Genomic DNA, 22450 nt, shown 5'->3' on the forward strand with positions numbered 1-22450 from the left:
CAGAAAACACTGTGAGTACTGGTAGTACTAGAAGTTTCAGACTCTGGGAAACCTTTGTCCCTAATGGGATCAGAATAGCAGGAATTTTAAACTGAACCACAGCAGAGAAGTGTAACTCCCACCATGCAGAGCAGACTATAAACCTGGTGAGAGAGTTGTAATTTATCCTCTAAATTGCATCTGGACTTCAGTAAATTATAAAGTGACTTTCCTAGACTCCTGCCTTATTACTCTGTGCCATCTACTTTCATCACTATCTCTGGGGGCCAGTCCTAGTTGGAGGGGGTTAAACACCTGCACTGCCATCATCATCATCAACCCCCCCAGCGATCATCTACAGTGCCAGCTATCTTACAGTCGAACACTACAACTGGCGCCACATACCCTTTCTTTTATTTTTCTTTCATTTTTAGCCCCTATTTCACTGTCCCTGGAGCAAAGGCACCGGGCACGGCTGCCACCCCCGTGACCCCATGATTCCAACGCTGCCCGGCGACCTGAGTACCCCACTCTGGGTGATACAGTAGCATCACATTCATAACCAAGTACCTGCACATCAGTGCACCTTTTGCATTGCTAGCAGTTAAGTGAACCTTCCCACCTAGGTATTTTGCATCCAACTCCACCTGTCCTCCTTGATTAACAACTGTGGTGTGAAGGTGCGCTGTACTGGTCTACCACGCCAAAGATGTTGTGACCACCTGTAATTGGTTTAAACAGTCAACATTTGCTTACAGACTCCCTTTATTTTCTCCATGGTCAAGTTGTACTCAAGAAAAATGATTGATATCTTTGTTTTTTTTTTCAAAGGAGGAGAAGAATGACAATACAGCTTTTACCCTACCGAATCTTGTAGCAACTATATATGACATATTTATTGCTGGTGCTGAGACTACTTCAATTATAGTAATCTTCGGTTTGTTAGTACTTGCAAAGCATCCTGACATACAAGGTAAGTAATCAGGTGTGAACTATCTGGTACCTCCACATATTTCCTTTAAATGTCTGAGATGGCCTTTCAGAAACAGTTTCATGGCAACCCAATGTGCCCCTAGAAAACTCCTCACAGTGGTAAGTGTCATTCACATGGCTGCAATATGTTTTCCAGTCATGGCATATTACTTCCAAGACATGAATAGATTTTTGCAAAACAGGAATATAAAATGAAAAATTCATATCTATAAATCGGAGATGATGTATTGGCCATCTCACCATTCCTCCTTAAAGAGTCGAGTGCCTGAACTGAGAGTTAAACTCTCATTGATTTGATATTGAGTACTTACACACGTGGTCAAAATTGTTGGTACCTCTCGTTTATTGACAGAAAAACCCACAATGGTCACAGAAATAACTTGAATCTGACAAAAGTAATAAATCAAAAATTTATGAAAATGAACAAATGAAAGTCAGACATTGCTTTTCAACCATGCTTTCATAGAAATTTTTAAAAAATAAAATTCATGAAATAGTCCTGAGCAGAAATGATCGTACCCTTAACTTAATATTTTGCTGCACAACTTTTGAGACAATCATTGCAATCAAATAATTCCTATAACTGTCAATGAGACTTCAGCACCTCTCGACGGGTATTTTGGCCCACTCCTCAAGAGCAAACTACTCCAGCTGGCTCGTGTTTGAATTTTACCTTTTCCAGACGGCATGTTTCAGCTCTTTCCAAAGACGCTCAATAGGATTTAGGTCAGGGCTCACAGAAGGCCTCTTCACAATAGTCCAATGTTTTCCTCTTAGCCATTCTTGGGAGTTTTGAGCTGCGTGTTTTGGGTCATTATCATGTTGTAAGATCCATGACCTGCGACTGAGACCAAGCTTTCTGATACCATGTGCCAGATGCAGCAAAGCAGCCCCAGAACTTAACAGAGCCTCCTCCATGTTTCACAGTAGGGACAGTATTCTTTTCTTGATATGCTTCATTTTTCAGTCTGTGAACATAGAGCTGATGTGCCTTGCTAAAAAGTTTCATTTTTGTCTCATCTGTCCATAGGACATTCTCTCAGAAGTTTTGTGGCTTGTCATCATGTAATTTGGCAAATTCCAGTGTGGATTTTTTATGATTTTTTTTCCAACAATTGTAACTTAGTAACATAGTAACATAATTAGCAAGGCCGAAAAAAGACATTTGTCCATCCAGTTCATTTTCTGGCAGAATAAATCCCCAGATCTACGTCCTTCTAAAGTACCTAATCGCTGTAAGATACAACATTGTTACACTCATGGAAGACATCCAGGCCTCTCTTGAACCCCTCGACTGGGGTCGCCATCACCACCTCCTCAGGAAAGGAATTCTAGAATCTCACTGCCCTAACAGTAAAGAATCCTCTTCTATGTTGGTGGAAATACCTTCTCTTCTCCAGACGCAAAGAATCCCCCCTTGTGACCATCACATTCTGCGGTATAAACAGATCCTCAGAGAGATATTTGTATTGTCCCCTTAAACACTCATACATGGTTATTAGCATGGACAAAGAAAAAAAGCAACTTGCCCATAGAAAGGGAACACCACATAGCTAATGTTTATGATAATCAAAAAAGTTTTAATTGAACAAATAAAACAAACACATGATACAAAACTGGACCCATAAAAACAATTAAAAACATGCAAAAGCATAAACTAGTCATGTCATATGGTTATGATTAGAGTTGAGCGAAACGGGTCGAAAAAATTCAAAAGTCGCCGACTTTTGGCAAAGTCGGGTTTCATGAAACGAAACCCGACCGTAGGATGAGGTCGGCCACGAGGTCGGCGACTTACGCGCCAAAGTCGCGTTTCAAAAGTTTGTTTTGCGCTCTTTTTCAGCCAATCAGGATCCACGGACACTATGGGCAACGTGATGACCTAGGCACGGGTCACCACCATCTTTCAGAAGGGCATGCAAGTGATTGGCTTGCTTTGGTGGGCGTCACAGGGGGTATAAAAGGGCGTGCACGCCGACTGCCATCTTACTTCTGCCGATCTTAGTATAGGGAGAGGTTGCTGCTGATTCTGTAGGGAGAGCGTTAGGCAGGGAAGAAGACAAAAACACTGCTTCTGCTGCTAGCGATTTGGCCTGCACAACACACAAGTCACTGTGTGTGCAGTGCAAGGGGAGGCTATATTGTGGTGTATCAGTGGTGTTGGTTGTTGGGCTGCCTTTTAAGGCTTCCTGACACGCTGGCATTGCTGTTTACCCACTGCTCCGCAAACTGCTTTTTTAAAAGCAATCCAATCTCCCTTATCCTCTCGTCACTTTGGTCACAGGCAGCTGTGCCATCGAGCGTGTCACATAGCGCTCAGATATCAGTGGGCCGCACACAATCCACAAGTGTCCAGTGTCCAAAAGTGTACGCAGAGATTCAAAATCTCCATTATCCTCTCGTCACTTTGGTCACAGGCAGCTGTGCCATCGAGCGTGTCACATAGCGCTCAGATATCAGTGGGCCGCACACAATCCACAAGTATCCAGTGTCCAAAAGTGTACGCAGAGATTCAAAATCTCCATTATCCTCTCGTCACTTTGGTCACAGGCAGCTGTGCCATCGAGCGTGTCACATAGCGCTCAGATATCAGTGGGCCGCACACAATCCACAAGTGTCCAGTGTCCAAAAGTGTACGCAGAGATTCAAAATCTCCATTATCCTCTCGTCACTTTGGTCACAGGCAGCTGTGCCATCGAGCGTGTCACATAGCACTCAGATATCAGTGGGCCGCACACAATCCACAAGTGTCCAGTGTCCAAAAGTGTACGCAGAGATTCAAAATCTCCATTATCCTCTCGTCACTTTGGTCACAGGCAGCTGTGCCATCGAGCGTGTCACATAGCGCTCAGATATCAGTGGGCCGCACACAATCCACAAGTGTCCAGGGTCCAAAAGTGTACGCAGAGATTCAAAATCTCCATTATCCTCTCGTCACTTTGGTCACAGGCAGCTGTGCCATCGAGCGTGTCACATAGCGCTCAGATATCAGTGGGCCGCACACAATCCACAAGTGTCCAGTGTCCAAAAGTGTACGCAGAGATTCAAAATCTCCATTATCCTCTCGTCACTTTGGTCACAGGCAGCTTTGACATCGAGCATGTCACATAGCGCTCAGATATCAGTGGGCCGCACACAATCCACAAGTGTCCAGTGTCCAAAAGTGTACGCAGAGATTCAAAATCTCCATTATCCTCTCGTCACTTTGGTCACAGGCAGCTGTGCCATCGAGCGTGTCACATAGCGCTCAGATATCAGTGGGCCGCACACAATCCACAAGTGTCCAGTGTCCAAAATTGTACGCAGAGATTCAAAATCTCCATTATCCTCTCGTCACTTTGGTCACAGGCAGCTGTGCCATCGAGCGTGTCACATAGCGCTCAGATATCAGTGGGCCGCACACAATCCACAAGTGTCCAGTGTCCAAAAGTACGCAGAGATTCAAAATCTCCATTATCCTCTCGTCACTTTGGTCACAGGCAGCTGTGCCATCGAGCGTGTCACATAGCGCTCAGATATCAGTGGGCCGCACACAATCCACAAGTGTCCAGTGTCCAAAAGTGTACGCAGAGATTCAAAATCTCCATTATCCTCTCATCACTTTGGTCACAGGCAGCTGTGCCATCGAGCGTGTCACATAGCGCTCAGATATCAGTGGGCCGCACACAATCCACAAGTGTCCAGTGTCCAAAAGTGTACGCAGAGATTCAAAATCTCCATTATCCTCTCGTCACTTTGGTCACAGGCAGCTGTGCCATCGAGCATGTCACATAGCGCTCAGATATCAGTGGGCCGCACACAATCCACAAGTGTCCACTGTCCACAAGTGTACGCAGAGATTCAAAATCTCCATTATCCTCTCGTCACTTTGGTCACAGGCAGCTGTGCCATCGAGCGTGTCACATAGCGCTCAGATATCAGTGGGCCTCACACAATCCACAAGTGTCCAGTGTCCAAAAGTGTACGCAGAGATTCAAAATCTCCATTATCCTCTCGTCACTTTGGTCACAGGCAGCTGTGCCATCGAGCGTGTCACATAGCGCTCAGATATCAGTGGGCCGCACACAATCCACAAGTGTCCAGTGTCCAAAAGTGTACGCAGAGATTCAAAATCTCCATTATCCTCTCGTCACTTTGGTCACAGGCAGCTGTGCCATTGAGCGTGTCACATAGCGCTCAGATATCAGTGGGCCTCACACAATCCACAAGTGTCCACTGTCCACAAGTGTGTGCAGAAATTCTAAAACTCCCCTGTCCTATAGACACCTTGTACCGTGTTTTACATTACTATATAGTTTGTTGGATTTTGTCTACATTTCTACCAAAAATGAGGAAGGCTGGTGGAAGAGGCCGTGGAATTGGGCGGGGGTTGGCAGCTGGTAATGATGGTGTTGGTGGTGGATCTGATGGTAGTGGCAAGAGCAAAATAGGACCGAATGCAGGAGGTGCTGACCCTGCGTCATCGTCTGGCTACATAAGGTCTCGAACGCTTAGTTTTCTAGGAGTTGGCAAACCGCTTTTAAAGGCAGAGCATCAGGAAAAAGTTTTGTCTTACATTGCTGACTCAGCCTCCAGCTCTATCGCCTCCTCTTCTTCAGTTGTAAAAAGTAAAAGCACTGAGTCGTCATTGGAGGCTCATGTTCATGAACCACACCTTTCCTTGTGTCCTTCACCCCAACCAAGATTGAAGGATGATGCAGGCCATACTACTGATTACTCCATGGAGCTGTTTTCACATACCATGCCTGGATTATCAAGTCAAATGGTGAATTACCCAGGCCAAGATGAATCTGACATGGAGTGCACTGATGCACAGCCGCTGATGGATGATTCTGCTGGTACATTCACTCAGAGCACTACATTGTCCTCGCAGTGTACAGAGCCAGATTTTGACCCTGATGAGACTCAGGTGCCCCTTCCCGCACACTATACCACCATACACGGTGACACAGAGAAAGGTGCACATGACATAGAAGAGGAGGTGATGGATGACCCAGTTGTTGACCCAGATTGGCATCCATTGGGGGAAGAGGGTGCTGCTTCCAATAGCTCAGATGAGGAGCATCCACAGCAGACATCGACATCGCAACAGCTGTTATCTGGCAGGCCCGGAGCACTCCAAAGACAGGTTCCAAACATCAAAAGAGTTGCTGGACAGCTTGTCCAGAGGGTCAAAAGATCACAGCGTGCTAGGCCGCAAAATGTCTGCCAAAGTAGGAAGAGTGCAGTGTGGCACTTTTTTTAACAAAATCCTCATGATCAGGCCAAGGTTATCTGTAAGAAGTGCGCAAAGACCTTTAGCCGAGGGAAAAATCTGAAAAGTTTGAATACCAGTTGCATGCTTAGACATTTAACCAGAATGCACTTGCAAGCGTGGACACAACACCAAACCTCAAGTGCCACATGTGCAACTGATCACAACGAAGGTAGTCAGCAACGCTACATTGTTTCCCCCACTGTAAGCCCACCGGTTAGCACAGCAGCAAATGTTGAGGTGTCGTTGCAAGGCCACAGCAGTCAGGCAATCCCACTGTTATATCAGCGAAAGACTGATTCTAGGCCATCAGAAAGAACACCAACTCCATCACCATCATCAACCCTCTCTCAGTCCGCCCTGTCCACCGCTACTTCCACCATATGCAGCTCTCAAGTCCAGCTCACCCTCCCAGACACTATGAGTAGGTCAAGAAAGTACTCAGTCTCTCATCCGCATACACTGGGTTTGAACGCCCACATTGCCAAACTAATCTCATTTGAGATGATGCCCTTTCGGTTGGTGGAAAGCACAGCTTTTCGCGAACTCATGGCCTATGCAGTACCACGCTATGACCTACCCAGTCGCCACTTCTTCTCTCGCAAAGCCATCCCAGCCCTCCACCATCATGTGAAAGACCGCATTGTCCATGCACTCAAGCAGTCAGTGAGTGGAAAGGTGCACCTCACAACTGATGCATGGTCCAGTCGGCATGGCCAGGGCCGTTACGTGTCCATCACTGCGCACTGGGTTAATGTGGTGGATGCAGGGTCCACAGGGGACAGCGGTGGTGGGACAGTGCTGCCTAGCCCACGGTATAGGAAACAGTTGGCTGTAGGCGTTCGACCCTCCTCCTCCTCCTCCTCCAGAAGCGAAAGCTCGTCCACAGAGCGCAGTCGTACGAGCACTCCATCTGCAGCTGCCACAGTTGCACACGATGTGTCCCCCTATCGAGCAGCTAGTGGAAAGCGTCAGCAGGCTGTGTTGCAGATGATGTGTTTGGGCGACAGACACACCGCCAAGGTGCTGGCCGAGTACTTGAAGCGACAAACTGAGTCATGGCTGGGCAGTGTACATCTTGAGGCAGGCAAGGTAGTTAGTGATAACGGCCGTAATTTTGTGGCAGCCATAGCCCTTTCAAAACTCAGCCACATACCTTGCTTGGCTCACACCTTGAACCTGGTGGTGCAGTGCTTCCTCAAAAATTATCCGGAGTTAACAGCCCTGCTCCAGAAGGTGCGAAGACTGTGCGCGCACATCCGCCGGTCGCCTGTACACTCCGTTCGTATGCAGAAGCTGCAGCGATTGCTCCACCTTCCCAACCACGGCCTCATTATCGACATTGCAACAAGGTGGAACTCCACCCTGCACATGGTGGAGCGGCTGTGCGAGCAGAGGCAGGCCATAATGCATTTGTGGGAGGATACACGGCCAGGCACTTTGAGAGCAGACATGGAGTTGACAGGCGTGCAGTGGTCGAAGCTGAAAGACCTTTGTAAAGTCCTTCAGTGTTTTGAGGAATGCACACAGCTGGTAAGCGCAGACGACGCCATCCTAAGCATGAGCATCCCACTTATGCGTCTGCTCATGCAAACTTTGACGCACCTTAAGGAGCAGGCGTCTGCAGCCAATGTTGATGAGGAGGAAGAGGTGGAGGGAATCCTTGATGACATTCAGCCATTGTCTGCTCAGGGACCTCTCCTGGACGAGGTGGAGGAAGAAGAGGAGGAGGAGGATGATGGGGATGATTACTTAGGGGAGGAGGATGCATCTCGTGGGGCAAGTGAAAATGTTGGCGTGCCAAGGTCTGGTACAGGGTTTGTGCGTGACTGGAGGGATGTGGATTTGCCAGAAAGTGCTCCTCCACCCAGCACTCGCAGTGCATCATTGACACCGGGAACATTGGCCCACATGTCAGATTATGCCTTGCGGATCCTAAAAAGGGACCCCCGCATTGCCAAAATGATGAACGATGACGACTACTGGTTGGCCAGCATCCTGGATCCACGCTATAAAGGCAAATTACAAAACGTCATGCCACAGGAGAACCTTGACCTAATATTGGCTAATAAACAAGCAACTCTGGTAAATCGGTTGCTTGAGGCATTCCCAGCACACAGCAGCGGTGATGGTTCTCACACGAGCCGTACGGGCCGGGGGCAGCTTGGCAGAGGTGTTCGTGGTGCACACAGCAGAAGTGGCGTTGGAGACAGGGGTTTCATGACAATGTTGTGGACTGATTTTTCAATTACCGCTCACACAACTGGTAATACTGCATCGATGGAAAGTGACAGGAGACAGCAGTTGTCAACTTTGGTTACAAACTACTTTTCCTCCCATATCGATGTTCTCCCACACAGGTCATTCCCCTTTGACTATTGGGCCGCTAAACTGGACACCTGGCCTGAATTGGCCCAATATGCCTTACAGGAGCTCGCTTGCCCAGCTGCAAGTGTGCTATCGGAAAGAGTCTTCAGTGCAGCTGGATCAATCCTGACAGAAAAAAGGACCCGTCTGTCAACCCAAAATGTGGATGATCTAACCTTCATTAAAATGAACCACGCATGGGTTTCCAAGGATTTTGTCCCACCTTCCCCTGATGACACATAGGGTGACAGAAAAATGGCTTGCTTTGGTCCACCTCTTCCTGGTACTTCACCTATTTCGCCTTTTGCATCAGCTGAATGTCCAACATCAACATATGCCACTTTCTAAAACTCCCTAACTGTGCTGCCTCCCCCCCCATGGCCGGGGTCACCACCTACCGCACGACACCGTGTGAGTGCCGTTGCCCTGGACAGGTGGGTAGGCCGACTCTTGGGCGCGGGCACTGGCACAGGGTCCCTCATAGTGCAATCAAGTGTCTCTGACGGTGGTGGTGCACACCCGCCGTCAGACACACCGCTGTACTATGAGGGGCCCAGTGCCAGTACCGACGCCCACGAGTGGGCCCCCCTTGCTTGGCCAGGGCCCCAGCATTTGCAATCTTTACCTCTCCCTGCTCCTCCGCTGTGTAATCTGGGCCGTCAAATCCATACTGTGCCTGACACCGTCTGAGCCTGCCTCCTGAGACATATATTTTGAATGTGTACGCTATCCATACATGTTATCCGGGGATACGGTACCCTTTCTAACCTTTGTGCAATGACGTGCAATCCATACTGGGCCTAACACCGTCTGAGCCTGCCTCATGCTGTATAGACATATATTTTGAATGTGTACGCTATCCATACATGTTATCCGGGGATACGGTACCCCTTCTAACCTTTGTGCAATGACGTGCAATCCATACTGGGCCTAACACCGTCTGAGCCTGCCTCATGCTGTATAGACATATATTTTGAATGTGTACGCTATCCATACATGTTATCCGGGGATACGGTACCCCTTCTAACCTTTGTGCAATGACGTGCAATCCATACTGGGCCTAACACCGTCTGAGCCTGCCTCATGCTGTATAGACATATATTTTGAATGTGTACGCTATCCATACATGTTATCCGGGGATACGGTACCCCTTCTAACCTTTGTGCAATGACGTGCAATCCATACTGGGCCTAACACCGTCTGAGCCTGCCTCATGCTGTATAGACATATATTTTGAATGTGTACGCTATCCATACATGTTATCCGGGGATACGGTACCCCTTCTAACCTTTGTGCAATGACGTGCAATCCATACTGGGCCTAACACCGTCTGAGCCTGCCTCATGCTGTATAGACATATATTTTGAATGTGTACGCTATCCATACATGTTATCCGGGGATACGGTACCCTTTCTAACCTTTGTGCAATGACGTGCAATCCATACTGGGCCTAACACCGTCTGAGCCTGCCTCATGCTGTATAGACATATATTTTGAATGTGTACGCTATCCATACATGTTATCCGGGGATACGGTACCCTTTCTCACCTTTGTGCAATGACGTGCAATCCATACTGGGCCTAACACCGTCTGAGCCTGCCTCATGCTGTATAGACATATATTTTGAATGTGTACGCTATCCATACATGTTATCCGGGGATACGGTACCCCGTCTAACCTTTGTGCAATGACGTGCAATCCATACTGGGCCTAACACCGTCTGAGCCTGCCTCATGCTGTATAGACATATATTTTGAATGTGTACGCTATCCATACATGTTATCCGGGGATACGGTACCCTTTCTAACCTTTGTGCAATGACGTGCAATCCATACTGGGCCTAACACCGTCTGAGCCTGCCTCATGCTGTATAGACATATATTTTGAATGTGTACGCTATCCATACATGTTATCCGGGGATACGGTACCCCTTCTAACCTTTGTGCAATGACGTGCAATCCATACTGGGCCTAACACCGTCTGAGCCTGCCTCATGCTGTATAGACATATATTTTGAATGTGTACGCTATCCATACATGTTATCCGGGGATACGGTACCCCGTCTAACCTTTGTGCAATGACGTGCAATCCATACTGGGCCTAACACCGTCTGAGCCTGCCTCATGCTGTATAGACATATATTTTGAATGTGTACGCTATCCATACATGTTATCCGGGGATACGGTACCCTTTCTAACCTTTGTGCAATGACGTGCAATCCATACTGGGCCTAACACCGTCTGAGCCTGCCTCATGCTGTATAGACATATATTTTGAATGTGTACGCTATCCATACATGTTATCCGGGGATACGGTACCCCTTCTAACCTTTGTGCAATGACGTGCAATCCATACTGGGCCTAACACCGTCTGAGCCTGCCTCATGCTGTATAGACATATATTTTGAATGTGTACGCTATCCATACATGTTATCCGGGGATACGGTACCCCTTCTAACCTTTGTGCAATGACGTGCAATCCATACTGGGCCTAACACCGTCTGAGCCTGCCTCATGCTGTATAGACATATATTTTGAATGTGTACGCTATCCATACATGTTATCCGGGGATACGGTACCCTTTCTAACCTTTGTGCAATGACGTGCAATCCATACTGGGCCTAACACCGTCTGAGCCTGCCTCATGCTGTATAGACATATATTTTGAATGTGTACGCTATCCATACATGTTATCCGGGGATACGGTACCCTTTCTAACCTTTGTGCAATGACGTGCAATCCATACTGGGCCTAACACCGTCTGAGCCTGCCTCATGCTGTATAGACATATATTTTGAATGTGTACGCTATCCATACATGTTATCCGGGGATACGGTACCCCTTCTAACCTTTGTGCAATGACGTGCAATCCATACTGGGCCTAACACCGTCTGAGCCTGCCTCATGCTGTATAGACATATATTTTGAATGTGTACGCTGTCCATACATGTTATCCGGGGATACGGTACCCCTTCTAACCTTTGTGCAATGACGTGCAATCCATACTGGGCCTAACACCGTTTGAGCCTGCCTCATGCTGTATAGACATATATTTTGAATGTGTACGCTATCCATACATGTTATCCGGGGATACGGTACCCCTTCTAACCTTTGTGCAATGACGTGCAATCCATACTGGGCCTAACACCGTCTGAGCCTGCCTCATGCTGTATAGACATATATTTTGAATGTGTACGCTATCCATACATGTTATCCGGGGATACGGTACCCTTTCTAACCTTTGTGCAATGACGTGCAATCCATACTGGGCCTAACACCGTCTGAGCCTGCCTCATGCTGTATAGACATATATTTTGAATGTGTACGCTATCCATACATGTTATCCGGGGATACGGTACCCTTTCTAACCTTTGTGCAATGACGTGCAATCCATACTGGGCCTAACACCGTCTGAGCCTGCCTCATGCTGTATAGACATATATTTTGAATGTGTACGCTATCCATACATGTTATCCGGGGATACGGTACCCCTTCTAACCTTTGTGCAATTGCGTGCAATCCATACTGGGCCTAACACCGTCTGAGCCTGCCTCATGCTGTATAGACATATATTTTGAATGTGTACGCTATCCATACATGTTATCCGGGGATACGGTACCCTTTCTAACCTTTGTGCAATGACGTGCAATCCATACTGGGCCTAACAACGTCTGAGCCTGCCTCATGCTGTATAGACATATATTTTGAATGTGTACGCTATCCATACATGTTATCCGAGGATACGGTACCCCTTCTAACCTTTGTGCAATGACGTGCAATCCATACTGGGCCTAACACCGTCTGAGCCTGCCTCATGCTGTATAGACATATATTTTGAATGTGTACGCTATCCATACATGTTATCCGGGGATACGGTACCCCTTCTAACCTTTGTGCAATGACGTGCAATCCATACTGGGCCTAACACCGTCTGAGCCTGCCTCATGCTGTATAGACATATATTTTGAATGTGTACGCTATCCATACATGTTATCCAGGGATACGGTACCCTTTCTAACCTTTGTGCAATGACGTGCAATCCATACTGGGCCTAACACCGTCTGAGCCTGCCTCTTGCTGTATAGACATACTGTTTATTTTGAATGTGTACGCTATCCATACATGTTATCCGGGGATACGGTACCCCTTCTAACCTTTGTGCAATGACGTGCAATCCATACTGGGCCTAACACCGTCTGAGCCTGCCTCATGCTGTATAGACATATATTTTGAATGTGTACGCTATCCATACATGTTATCCGGGGATACGGTACCCCTTCTAACCTTTGTGCAATGACGTGCAATCCATACTGGGCCTAACATCGTCTGAGCCTGCCTCATGCTGTATAGACATATATTTTGAATGTGTACGCTATCCATACATGTTATCCGGGGATACGGTACCCCTTCTAACCTTTGTGCAATGACGTGCAATCCATACTGGGCCTAACACCGTCTGAGCCTGCCTCATGCTGTATAGACATATATTTTGAATGTGTACGCTATCCATACATGTTATCCGGGGATACGGTACCCCTTCTAACCTTTGTGCAATGACGTGCAATCCATACTGGGCCTAACACCGTCTGAGCCTGCCTCATGCTGTATAGACATATATTTTGAATGTGTACGCTATCCATACATGTTATCCGGGGATACGGTACCCTTTCTAACCTTTGTGCAATGACGTGCAATCCATACTGGGCCTAACACCGTCTGAGCCTGCCTCATGCTGTATAGACATATATTTTGAATGTGTACGCTATCCATACATGTTATCCGGGGATACGGTACCCCTTCTAACCTTTGTGCAATGACGTGCAATCCATACTGGGCCTAACACCGTCTGAGCCTGCCTCATGCTGTATAGACATATATTTTGAATGTGTACGCTATCCATACATGTTATCCGGGGATACGGTACCCCTTCTAACCTTTGTGCAATGACGTGCAATCCATACTGGGCCTAACACCGTCTGAGCCTGCCTCATGCTGTATAGACATATATTTTGAATGTGTACGCTATCCATACATGTTATCCGGGATACGGTACCCCTTCTAACCTTTGTGCAATGATGTGCAATCCATACTGGGCCTAACACCGTCTGAGCCTGCCTCATGCTGTATAGACATATATTTTGAATGTGTACGCTATCCATACATGTTATCCGGGGATACGGTACCCTTTCTAACCTTTGTGCAATGACGTGCAATCCATACTGGGCCTAACACCGTCTGAGCCTGCCTCATGCTGTATAGACATATATTTTGAATGTGTACGCTATCCATACATGTTATCCGGGGATACGGTACCCCTTCTAACCTTTGTGCAATGACGTGCAATCCATACTGGGCCTAACACCGTCTGAGCCTGCCTCATGCTGTATAGACATATATTTTGAATGTGTACGCTATCCATACATGTTATCCAGGGATACGGTACCCTTTCTAACCTTTGTGCAATCACGTGCAATCCATACTGGGCGTGAGAACGGCTGGCGAGCTGTTAAGCAAGCTACAGCACCTGTCCAGACAAGTACAGGGATTCCCTAGCGAGGAGACTTATTTGATTGTTTTCAATGTTGGGACAGCAATTTTTGGGGAGCACTATACTCTGGAGAATGATAGATGGGGCCCACCATACACTGGAACATTCCAAAGGTGGACATCAGACACTGGAGCAGCATTTACAGGGCCCATTATACACTAGAGCATTAGAAATGGGGCCCATTATGTTTGGAGCATTATTTGGGCCCATAAGACAGTGGAGCTTCATCCATGGGGACCAACATATACTGTAGTATTATGTGGAGCTCATCATATACTGTTTCAAACATTATATGGGACCAATGATTTTGTATGGAGAAATAGATGGGCCTCGTCATGAAATGTAAAAAGTGAGGTATTTTTCATTGTACTATACCGCTATTTCTCTGCCGTATCGGAGCATGATGAGTTGTGGTATGTGTTAAAGGGGCGCTCTTTCGCCCAGGGCAAATGAAAACCTGCAGCCAGCCCTCCCCCCCCACAACTTTAGCCAAATAACCCCCATTTTTCAGTGCGTAACTTGTATTATGAAGTTAATTAAGGTTGACAAGCTTAAGTAAGAAGAATTGATGCTTTTGGCATTCAAATGGGCACTGTAGGTGTGTTTCCTGTCCTCCTCTCACTGCCGACTTTTATTCCCCATTGACTTACATTGGGTTTCGTGTTTCGGGACGACCCCGACTTTTCCCTATAATCGGACGATCTTGCTCGACCCGACTTTTGGAAAAGTCGGGTTTCACGAAACGAAACGCGACCCTAAAAAACCAAAAGTCGCTCAACTCTAGTTATGATACAATGACCCTCCACAGCAAAACCCCACAAATGAAGGCAAAGCATGTTCAAACAAGCATGAAGAAACGCACATAAAGTATATATAAAAATCATGTACAATTTTGTAGTACCAATTTATATGTGCAGAAATAAAGCTATTCACAGCACCAAGCTAATATAGAAGAATCCCAAAACTCCCTGAAGTGGTTTAAATCAATACAAAAACCACCATACATCACCAGAAAGTAAAGGGTGCTAGGACCAAATTAATCAAAGACCCCTGCAGGCATGATGGTACATCAGGAATAAAGTGCAAGGTGCATATGTGGGATAGAGTGGTGGTGGGAGTAAACCCCATGCGTATCGCCACTACCCAGGTGGCTTTCTCAAGGGAGGATGAAGCGCTGAGCGTCAGTGTGTGTCTTGGTATATTTATACAGCGTACACATGTGCAAAGAATGTTTAAATTAAGAAGAAGTTCTTACTTAGATGAGGCATGTGAGGAATCGCGCAGCCATGGCCATCTTGTCAGCGTCTCCAGACATACTAATAAAGTTGAGCAAGTAGATGAATAGTACAAGCGCGAGGTACAATGCAGGGCGCATGCGCGAACCACGCGGCCGCGGCCATCTTGTCAGCGTCTCCAAACATATTAACAAAGTTAAGCAAGTAGTTAAATAGCAGACGCGCAAGGTACAATGCAGAGCGCATGCGTGAAACAATACAGTCATATCGTGTCACACAGAATAACCCAGGACACCAGACGGCGCCTGCGCTAAACATAATGTAGAACATATGCGCAAAGTGGCACAGTTATGCCATCTATCAGACTGTATCTATACATAGCGACAGCAACATATCCGTGTATTTTCGAAAAGATCATCACCAAATATACAGCGCATGCGCAGCCATCACACAGAGAGCAAAAAAATTAGGCAATGGAGCCTAAATGTGACTAACAGATGTTTATCGGAAAGGCGGCGCATGGGTTAACGATACCATGATATATGATATATACAGATGTTAAAAGCACCATAGCGCATATGCAATATCACATATAGGTCATAAAGGAAGCAAGAAATTAGTCTGTGAAAAAGACAGGCAAAACTTGCAAGCCATGATGTAGTGAGCCACATAGCGCAAGCGCAAATATCACATAAGGGTCACAAAAAAGGCAAAAAATTAAATTAAATTAACCTGTAAAAAGGACAAACAAAACTTGCAAGGCATGTTGTAGTAAGCCAACAATACCATAGAAATATCTAATTAGATAACATTTAAGTCCCAAAGGAGACAGAATTTGTCCTGTTAAACAAGGCCCATCAATACTTTTGATAGACATAGAACAATACATTTTGAAATGATAAGTTTAGCATACAAATCCTGACTCAAGATTTAGAAAGGGATATCAAAGCTAACAGAAACTTAATAGACGGACTTTAGAGTCCATACCATACAATGGTCAATAGGTAAACCAAACCTTAGATATAAAGATGTATATGGAGTAGTGAAGCTGCCAAAAACATAACCTCGCAGAGAGAAAGAAAATTAGGGAATAAATACATATATAAAAAATACAATAATCCCCTTTTCTTTTGAGTAGACACCCCATTGTGGATTCATGTGTAAATTAAAAAAAAACCACATATATTTAGCTTTTATTTAGGCCCCTAATATGGGCACAGAAACAGTGCCCTAATATTATCGGTGGCTTTAGACTGTCAATACATAGAGGCATACATCCACGAAAACAATTCTTGAATAGCATAATCCAATACATGGATATTGCACTTCCCAAGACCTTGTTGGAAGAGGTAAGTATATTTGGACTACAAAGATGGCATACTCAATGACCAAAAAATACATATGAAAAAATACATATGAAAAATAAAAACCAATAAAATAAGTGGACAAAACCACAAATACATGAGATAGAAATGCATAAATGCAAGCCAAATAGAGAGTACTAGTACTAAATATACTAAGATACTCCAAAAAATGGTACTGTGAGTAGACAGATAAAGTAGTGATTTCTAGCAAAAGATGCTTATTCTTGATATATTCAAATGTTCAAAGGACATGGTGCTGTGAATAACCAAACATGATGTTAAGATAAACCAGACACACAAAAGATGTAAAGCACCCAAATGGGTGACGTCATGCTACGTATGATCAGATAAGAACAGTAATAGCTAACTGGTTCAGTTAATATAAAATAAAAACAATACTAATTGGCTAATTCAAATGGTACGCAACAGCACACAAATGGTACACAACGGTAACCAAAAGATGTAGATCAGCACATAAGATAAAAGAACTAATCCATTTTAGAAAGTCAATGTTATATATCCTAGGCTCAGATGAAATCCAATTGGTCAATGGTGGCTAGTTGATCCATCAAGAGGATAAGTAAAACAGGAAACCAAGTCGGCACAACAAGTAAGATGAAAAAACACCATATCAGAAAGTCGATGATGTGTGTCCTAAGTTCAAACAAAGTCCAATTGATCCCCTGAAAAACAAAAAGAGAACCAGATTATCAATAGAAGTCTGAAAAAAGGAGTTCCTCATTCAACCCTTGAGGGGCCATACTCCTTAGGTTATAGATCCAACGTGACTCTCTGCGAAGCAGTTCCCTTGTAAGACTGCCGCCACGAATATTGCTCTGTATCTGGTCAACCACCAAAACCCGTATACCCTGAAGTTTGCCACCATGATGGTCATGAGCAATATTCGTGGCGGCAGTCTTACAAGGGAACTGCTTCGCAGAGAGTCACGTTGGATCTATTTTAAAGGTTGGGAGCAATTTTTGGGGCGCACTATACACTGGAGAATGATATATGAGGCCCACCATACACTGGAGCATTCCAAAGGAGGACATCAGACACTGGAGCAGCATTTACAGGGCCCATTATACACTGGAGCATTAGAAATGGGACCCATTATATATGGAGCATTATTTGGGCCCATAAGACAGTGGAGCTTCATCCATGGGGAACAACATATACTGTAGCATTATGTGGAGCTCATCATATTCTGTATGGAACATTGTATGGGACCAATGATTCTGTATGGAGAAATATATGGGCCTCATTACTCTGTATGGCACACTATGCGGTGGCCATAATACTGTATGGAGTAATATACTGTCCATTTTTGGAGCTATTGGAGAATTTAAAATGGATATCAGTCATGTGATGTAAGAAGTGAAGTATTTTTCATTGTACTATACCGCTATTTCTCTGCCATATCAGAGGATCATGAATTGTTGCATGTGTTAAAGGAGCCCAGTGACACTCTTTGGCCCTGGGCCCACAAAAATCTGGAGCCAGCCCCACCCCCCCACAACTTTAGCCAAATAACCCCCAGTTTTCAATGCCAAACTATTATTATAAAGTAAATTAAGGATGACAAGCTTAAGTAATAAGAATTGATGTTTTTGGAATTAAAATGGGCACTGCAGGTGTGTTTCCTGTCCTCCACTCACTGCCGATTTTTCTTCCCCATTGACTTGCATTGGGTTTCGTGTTTCAGTCGACCTTCAACTTTTCACGATAATCGGCCGATTGCGTTCGACCCGACTTTTGCGAAAGTCGGGTTTCATGAAACCCGACTCGACCCGAAAGAAGGCAAAATCGCTCATCTCTAATCATAACCATATGACATGACTAGTTTATGCTTTTGCATGATTTTAATTGTTTTTATGGGTCCAGTGTTGTATCATGTGTGTGTTTTCTTTGTTCCCTTTCTATGTGCAAGTTGCTTTTTTTCTTTGTACATGCTACTTTCATTGACATGCCCTAGGTGAATCTCTTTTCTTTATCATAGTCAGCTGTGCCCTCCTTTTCTGCTTCTTTCTACATGGTTATTAGATCACCCCTCAGTCGTCTTATTTCTAGACTAAATAAGTGTAATTTTGCTAATCTCCCTGGGTATGGTGGTTCCCCCATCCTCTTTATTAATTTTGTTGTCCTCCTTTGTACTCACTCTAGTTTTATTATATCCTTCATGTGCTGTCTAACCAGGGATTTGTGCAGAGGCAGTATAATGCTCTTATCATGTGTAACCAAACCTCTTTTAATGCTCCTGTTTGCCTTAGCAGCCGCTGCCTGGCACTGGCTGCTCCAGGTAAATTTATCATTAACTAGGATCCCCAAGTCCTTCTCCATGTCAGATTTACCCCATGATTTCCCGTTCAGTGTGTAATAGTAATATTGATTCCTTCTTCCCATGTGTATAACCTTACATTTATCATTGTTAAACTGCATCTGCCACCTTTCGGCCCAAGTTTCCAACTTATCCTGATTCATCTATAGCAGAATACTATCTTCTCTTGTATTGACTGCTTTACATAGTTTTGTATCATCTGCAAATATCAATATTTTACTGTGTAAACCTTCTACCAGATCTTTAATAAATATGTTGAAGAGAATAGGTCCCAACACCGACCCTGCGGTTCCCCACTGGTCACAGCGACCCAGTTAGAGAATATACCATTTATAACCACTCTCTGCTTTCTATCACTAAGCCAGTTACTTAGCCATTTACACACATTTTTTTTTTTCCCCCAGACCCAGCATTCTCATTTTGTATACCAACCTCTTATGTGGCACGGTATCAAACGGTTTGGAAAAATGAAGTTATACCACGTCCAATGACTCGCCTTGGTCCAGTCTATAGCTTACCTCTTCATAAAAACTGATTAGATTGGTTTGACAGGAGCGATTCCTCTTAAACCCATGCTGATATGGCGTTAAACAGTTATTCTCATTGAGATAATCTAGAATAACATCCCTCAGAAACCCTTCAAATACTTTACCAACAATAGAGGTTGGACTTACTGGCCTATAATTTCCAGGTTCACTCTTAGAGCCCTTTTTGAATATTGGTATCACATTTGCTATGTGCCAGTCCTGTGGAACAGACCCCGTCTCTATAGAGTCCCTAAATATAAGAAATAATGGCTTGTCTATTACATTACTTAGTTCTCTTAGTACTCGTGGGTGTATGCCATCTGGACCCAGAGACCTATCTATTTTAATCTTATTTAGCCGGTTTTGCACCTCTTCTTGGGTTAGATTGGTGACCCTTAACCCCTTTCTGTCATATGACGTACTATCCCGTCCATGTGCCCTGGGACTTAATTCCCAAGGACGGGATAGTACGTCATAGAGATCAGCGGCCGGGTGTCAGCTGATTATTACAGCTCACACCCGGCACTATGTGTCAGGGGCGGTACCCCTGGCACACTGTGATCAAACACGATTGCAGTGTACCGGGGGTTTAGGGAAGCATCGGCAGGGAGGGGGCTCCCTCCATGCTTCCCTGAGCCCCCCGCAGCAGCGCGATGTGCAGTGCTGCTGCGGGGGGCCTCCTTCCCTGCAGGTCCCCGGATCCAATATGGCGCTGGGGACCTTCGGGGGCCTGCAGGAAGCTGGCTTCCTCATGCCTGCTGAGCGCAGGCACGAGGAAGCCTTCTGCACTGACTGTGACAGGTCGCTGATCTGTCACAGCGATCTGTGATGTGACAGATCAGCAATCTGTCACATGACAGTGATGTCCCCCCTGGGACATTGTAATAAAGTAAAAAAAAAGTGTAAACATAATTTATAAAAAAATCGCTAAATAAATTAAAAAAAAAATATTCCCTAATAAATTCATTTTTTGGAAATAAAAAAACAAACAAACAATAAAAGTACACATATTTGGTATTGTCGCGTCCGTAACGACCCACCCTATAAAACTGTCCCACTAATTAACCCCTTTAACGAACCCCTTAAAAAATAAAAATAAAAAACAAAGCAAAAAATAATGCTTTATTATCATACTGCCGAACAAAAAGTGCAATAACACGCGATCAAAAAGACAGATATAAATAATCATGGTACCGCTGAAAACATAATCTCGTCACGCAAGAAACGAGCCACAACACAGCGTCATCAGTGAAAAAATAAAAAAGTTATAGCTCGCAGAATAAAGCGATGCAAAAATAATTATTTTTTATATAAAATTGTTTTCATTGCATAAAAGCGCCAAAACATAAAAAAGACATAAATGAGGTATCGCTGTAACCGTACTGACCCGAAGAATAAAACTGCCTTATCAATTTTTCTGCACGCGAAACGGTGTAAACACACCCCCCAAAAGAAATTCTTGAAATGATGGTTTTTGTTCATTCTGCGTCCCAAAAATCGGAATAAAAAGCGATCAAAAAATGTCATATGCCCGAAAATTGTACCAATAAAAACGTCAACTCGTCCCGCAAAAAATAAGACCTCAAATGACTCGGTGGGTCAAAATAGGAAAAATTATAGCTCTCAAAATGTGGTGATGCAAAAACTATTTTTACAATAAAAAGCATCTTTTAGCGTGTGACAGCTGCCAAACATGAAAACCCGCCGTAAATAGTAAATCAAACCCGCCGTTATCACCTCCTTAGCTAGAAAAAAATAAAAAAATTTAAAAATATATTTATTTCCATTTTCCCATTAGGGCTAGGGCTAGGGTTAGGGTTAGGGTTAGAGTAAGGGTTAGGCTTAGGGCTAGGGTTAGGGCTGAGATTAGGGTTAGGGGTGTGTTGGGGTTAGGGTTGGTGTTAGAATTGGGGGGTTTCCACTGTTTGGGCACATCAGGTGCTCTCCAAACGCAACATGGTGTTAGATCTCAATTCCAGGCAATTCTGCGTTAAAAAAGTCAAATCGTGCTCCTTCCCTTCCAAGCTCTGCCATGTGCCCAAACAGTGGTTTACTCCCACATATGGGGTATCAGCCTACTCAGGACAATTTGCAAAACAACTTTTGGGGTCCAATTTCTCCTGTTATCCTTAGGAAAATAGTAAATTGGGGGCAAAAATATTATTTTTGTGGAAAAAAATATGATTTTTTTATTTTTACGCCCGGGCGTTATAAACTTCAGTGAAGCACTTGGGGGTTCAAAGTGCTCACCACACATCTAGATAAGTTCCAAGGGGGGGTCTAGTTTCCAAATTGAGGTCACTTGTGGGGAGTTTCAACAGTTTAGGCACATCAGAGGCTCTCCAAACACGACACGACACCCGCAGACCATTCCATCAAAGTCTGCATTCCAAAACGTCACTACTTCCCTTCCGAGCCCCAACGTGTGCCCCTACAGTAGTTTTCTCCCACATATGGGGTATCAGCATACTCAGGACAAATTGATCAACAACTTTTGGGGTCCATTTTCTCCTGCTACCCTTGGGAAAATAAAAAAATTGGGGACTAAAAGATCATGTTTGTGGAAAAAATATGATCTTTTTATTTTCACGCCCGGGCGTTATAAACTTCTGTGAAGCACTGGGGGGGTTCAAAGTGCTCACCACACATCTAGATAAGTTCCTTAGGGGGTCTAGTTTCCAAAATGGTGTCACTTGTGGGGGATTTCCACTGTTTAGGTACATCAGGGGCTCTCCAAAGGCAACATGACATCCGCAGACCATTCCATCAAAGTCTGCATTCCAAAACGTCACTACTTCCATTCCGAGCCCCGACGTGTCCCCATACAGTAGTTTTCTGCCACATAT

General features: G+C 44.9%; 1 protein-coding gene across 1 annotated transcript in view; it reads left to right on the top strand.

Annotated features, from left to right (window-relative positions):
* LOC141052043 (cytochrome P450 2G1-like) overlaps positions 1-22450 on the top strand; it is a 177083-nt gene that overhangs the window by 81229 nt on the left and 73404 nt on the right. Inside the window, exon 6 of the mRNA XM_073549222.1 lies at positions 811-952. Coding sequence (XP_073405323.1) covers positions 811-952 — 142 coding nt within the window. The remainder of the gene's footprint in view (positions 1-810; positions 953-22450) is intronic.

Source organism: Dendrobates tinctorius, unplaced genomic scaffold, assembly GCF_039654945.1.
Source record: "Dendrobates tinctorius isolate UK_male_01 unplaced genomic scaffold, ASM3965494v1 ptg000158l, whole genome shotgun sequence".
Taxonomy (NCBI): Eukaryota; Metazoa; Chordata; class Amphibia; order Anura; family Dendrobatidae; genus Dendrobates; species Dendrobates tinctorius.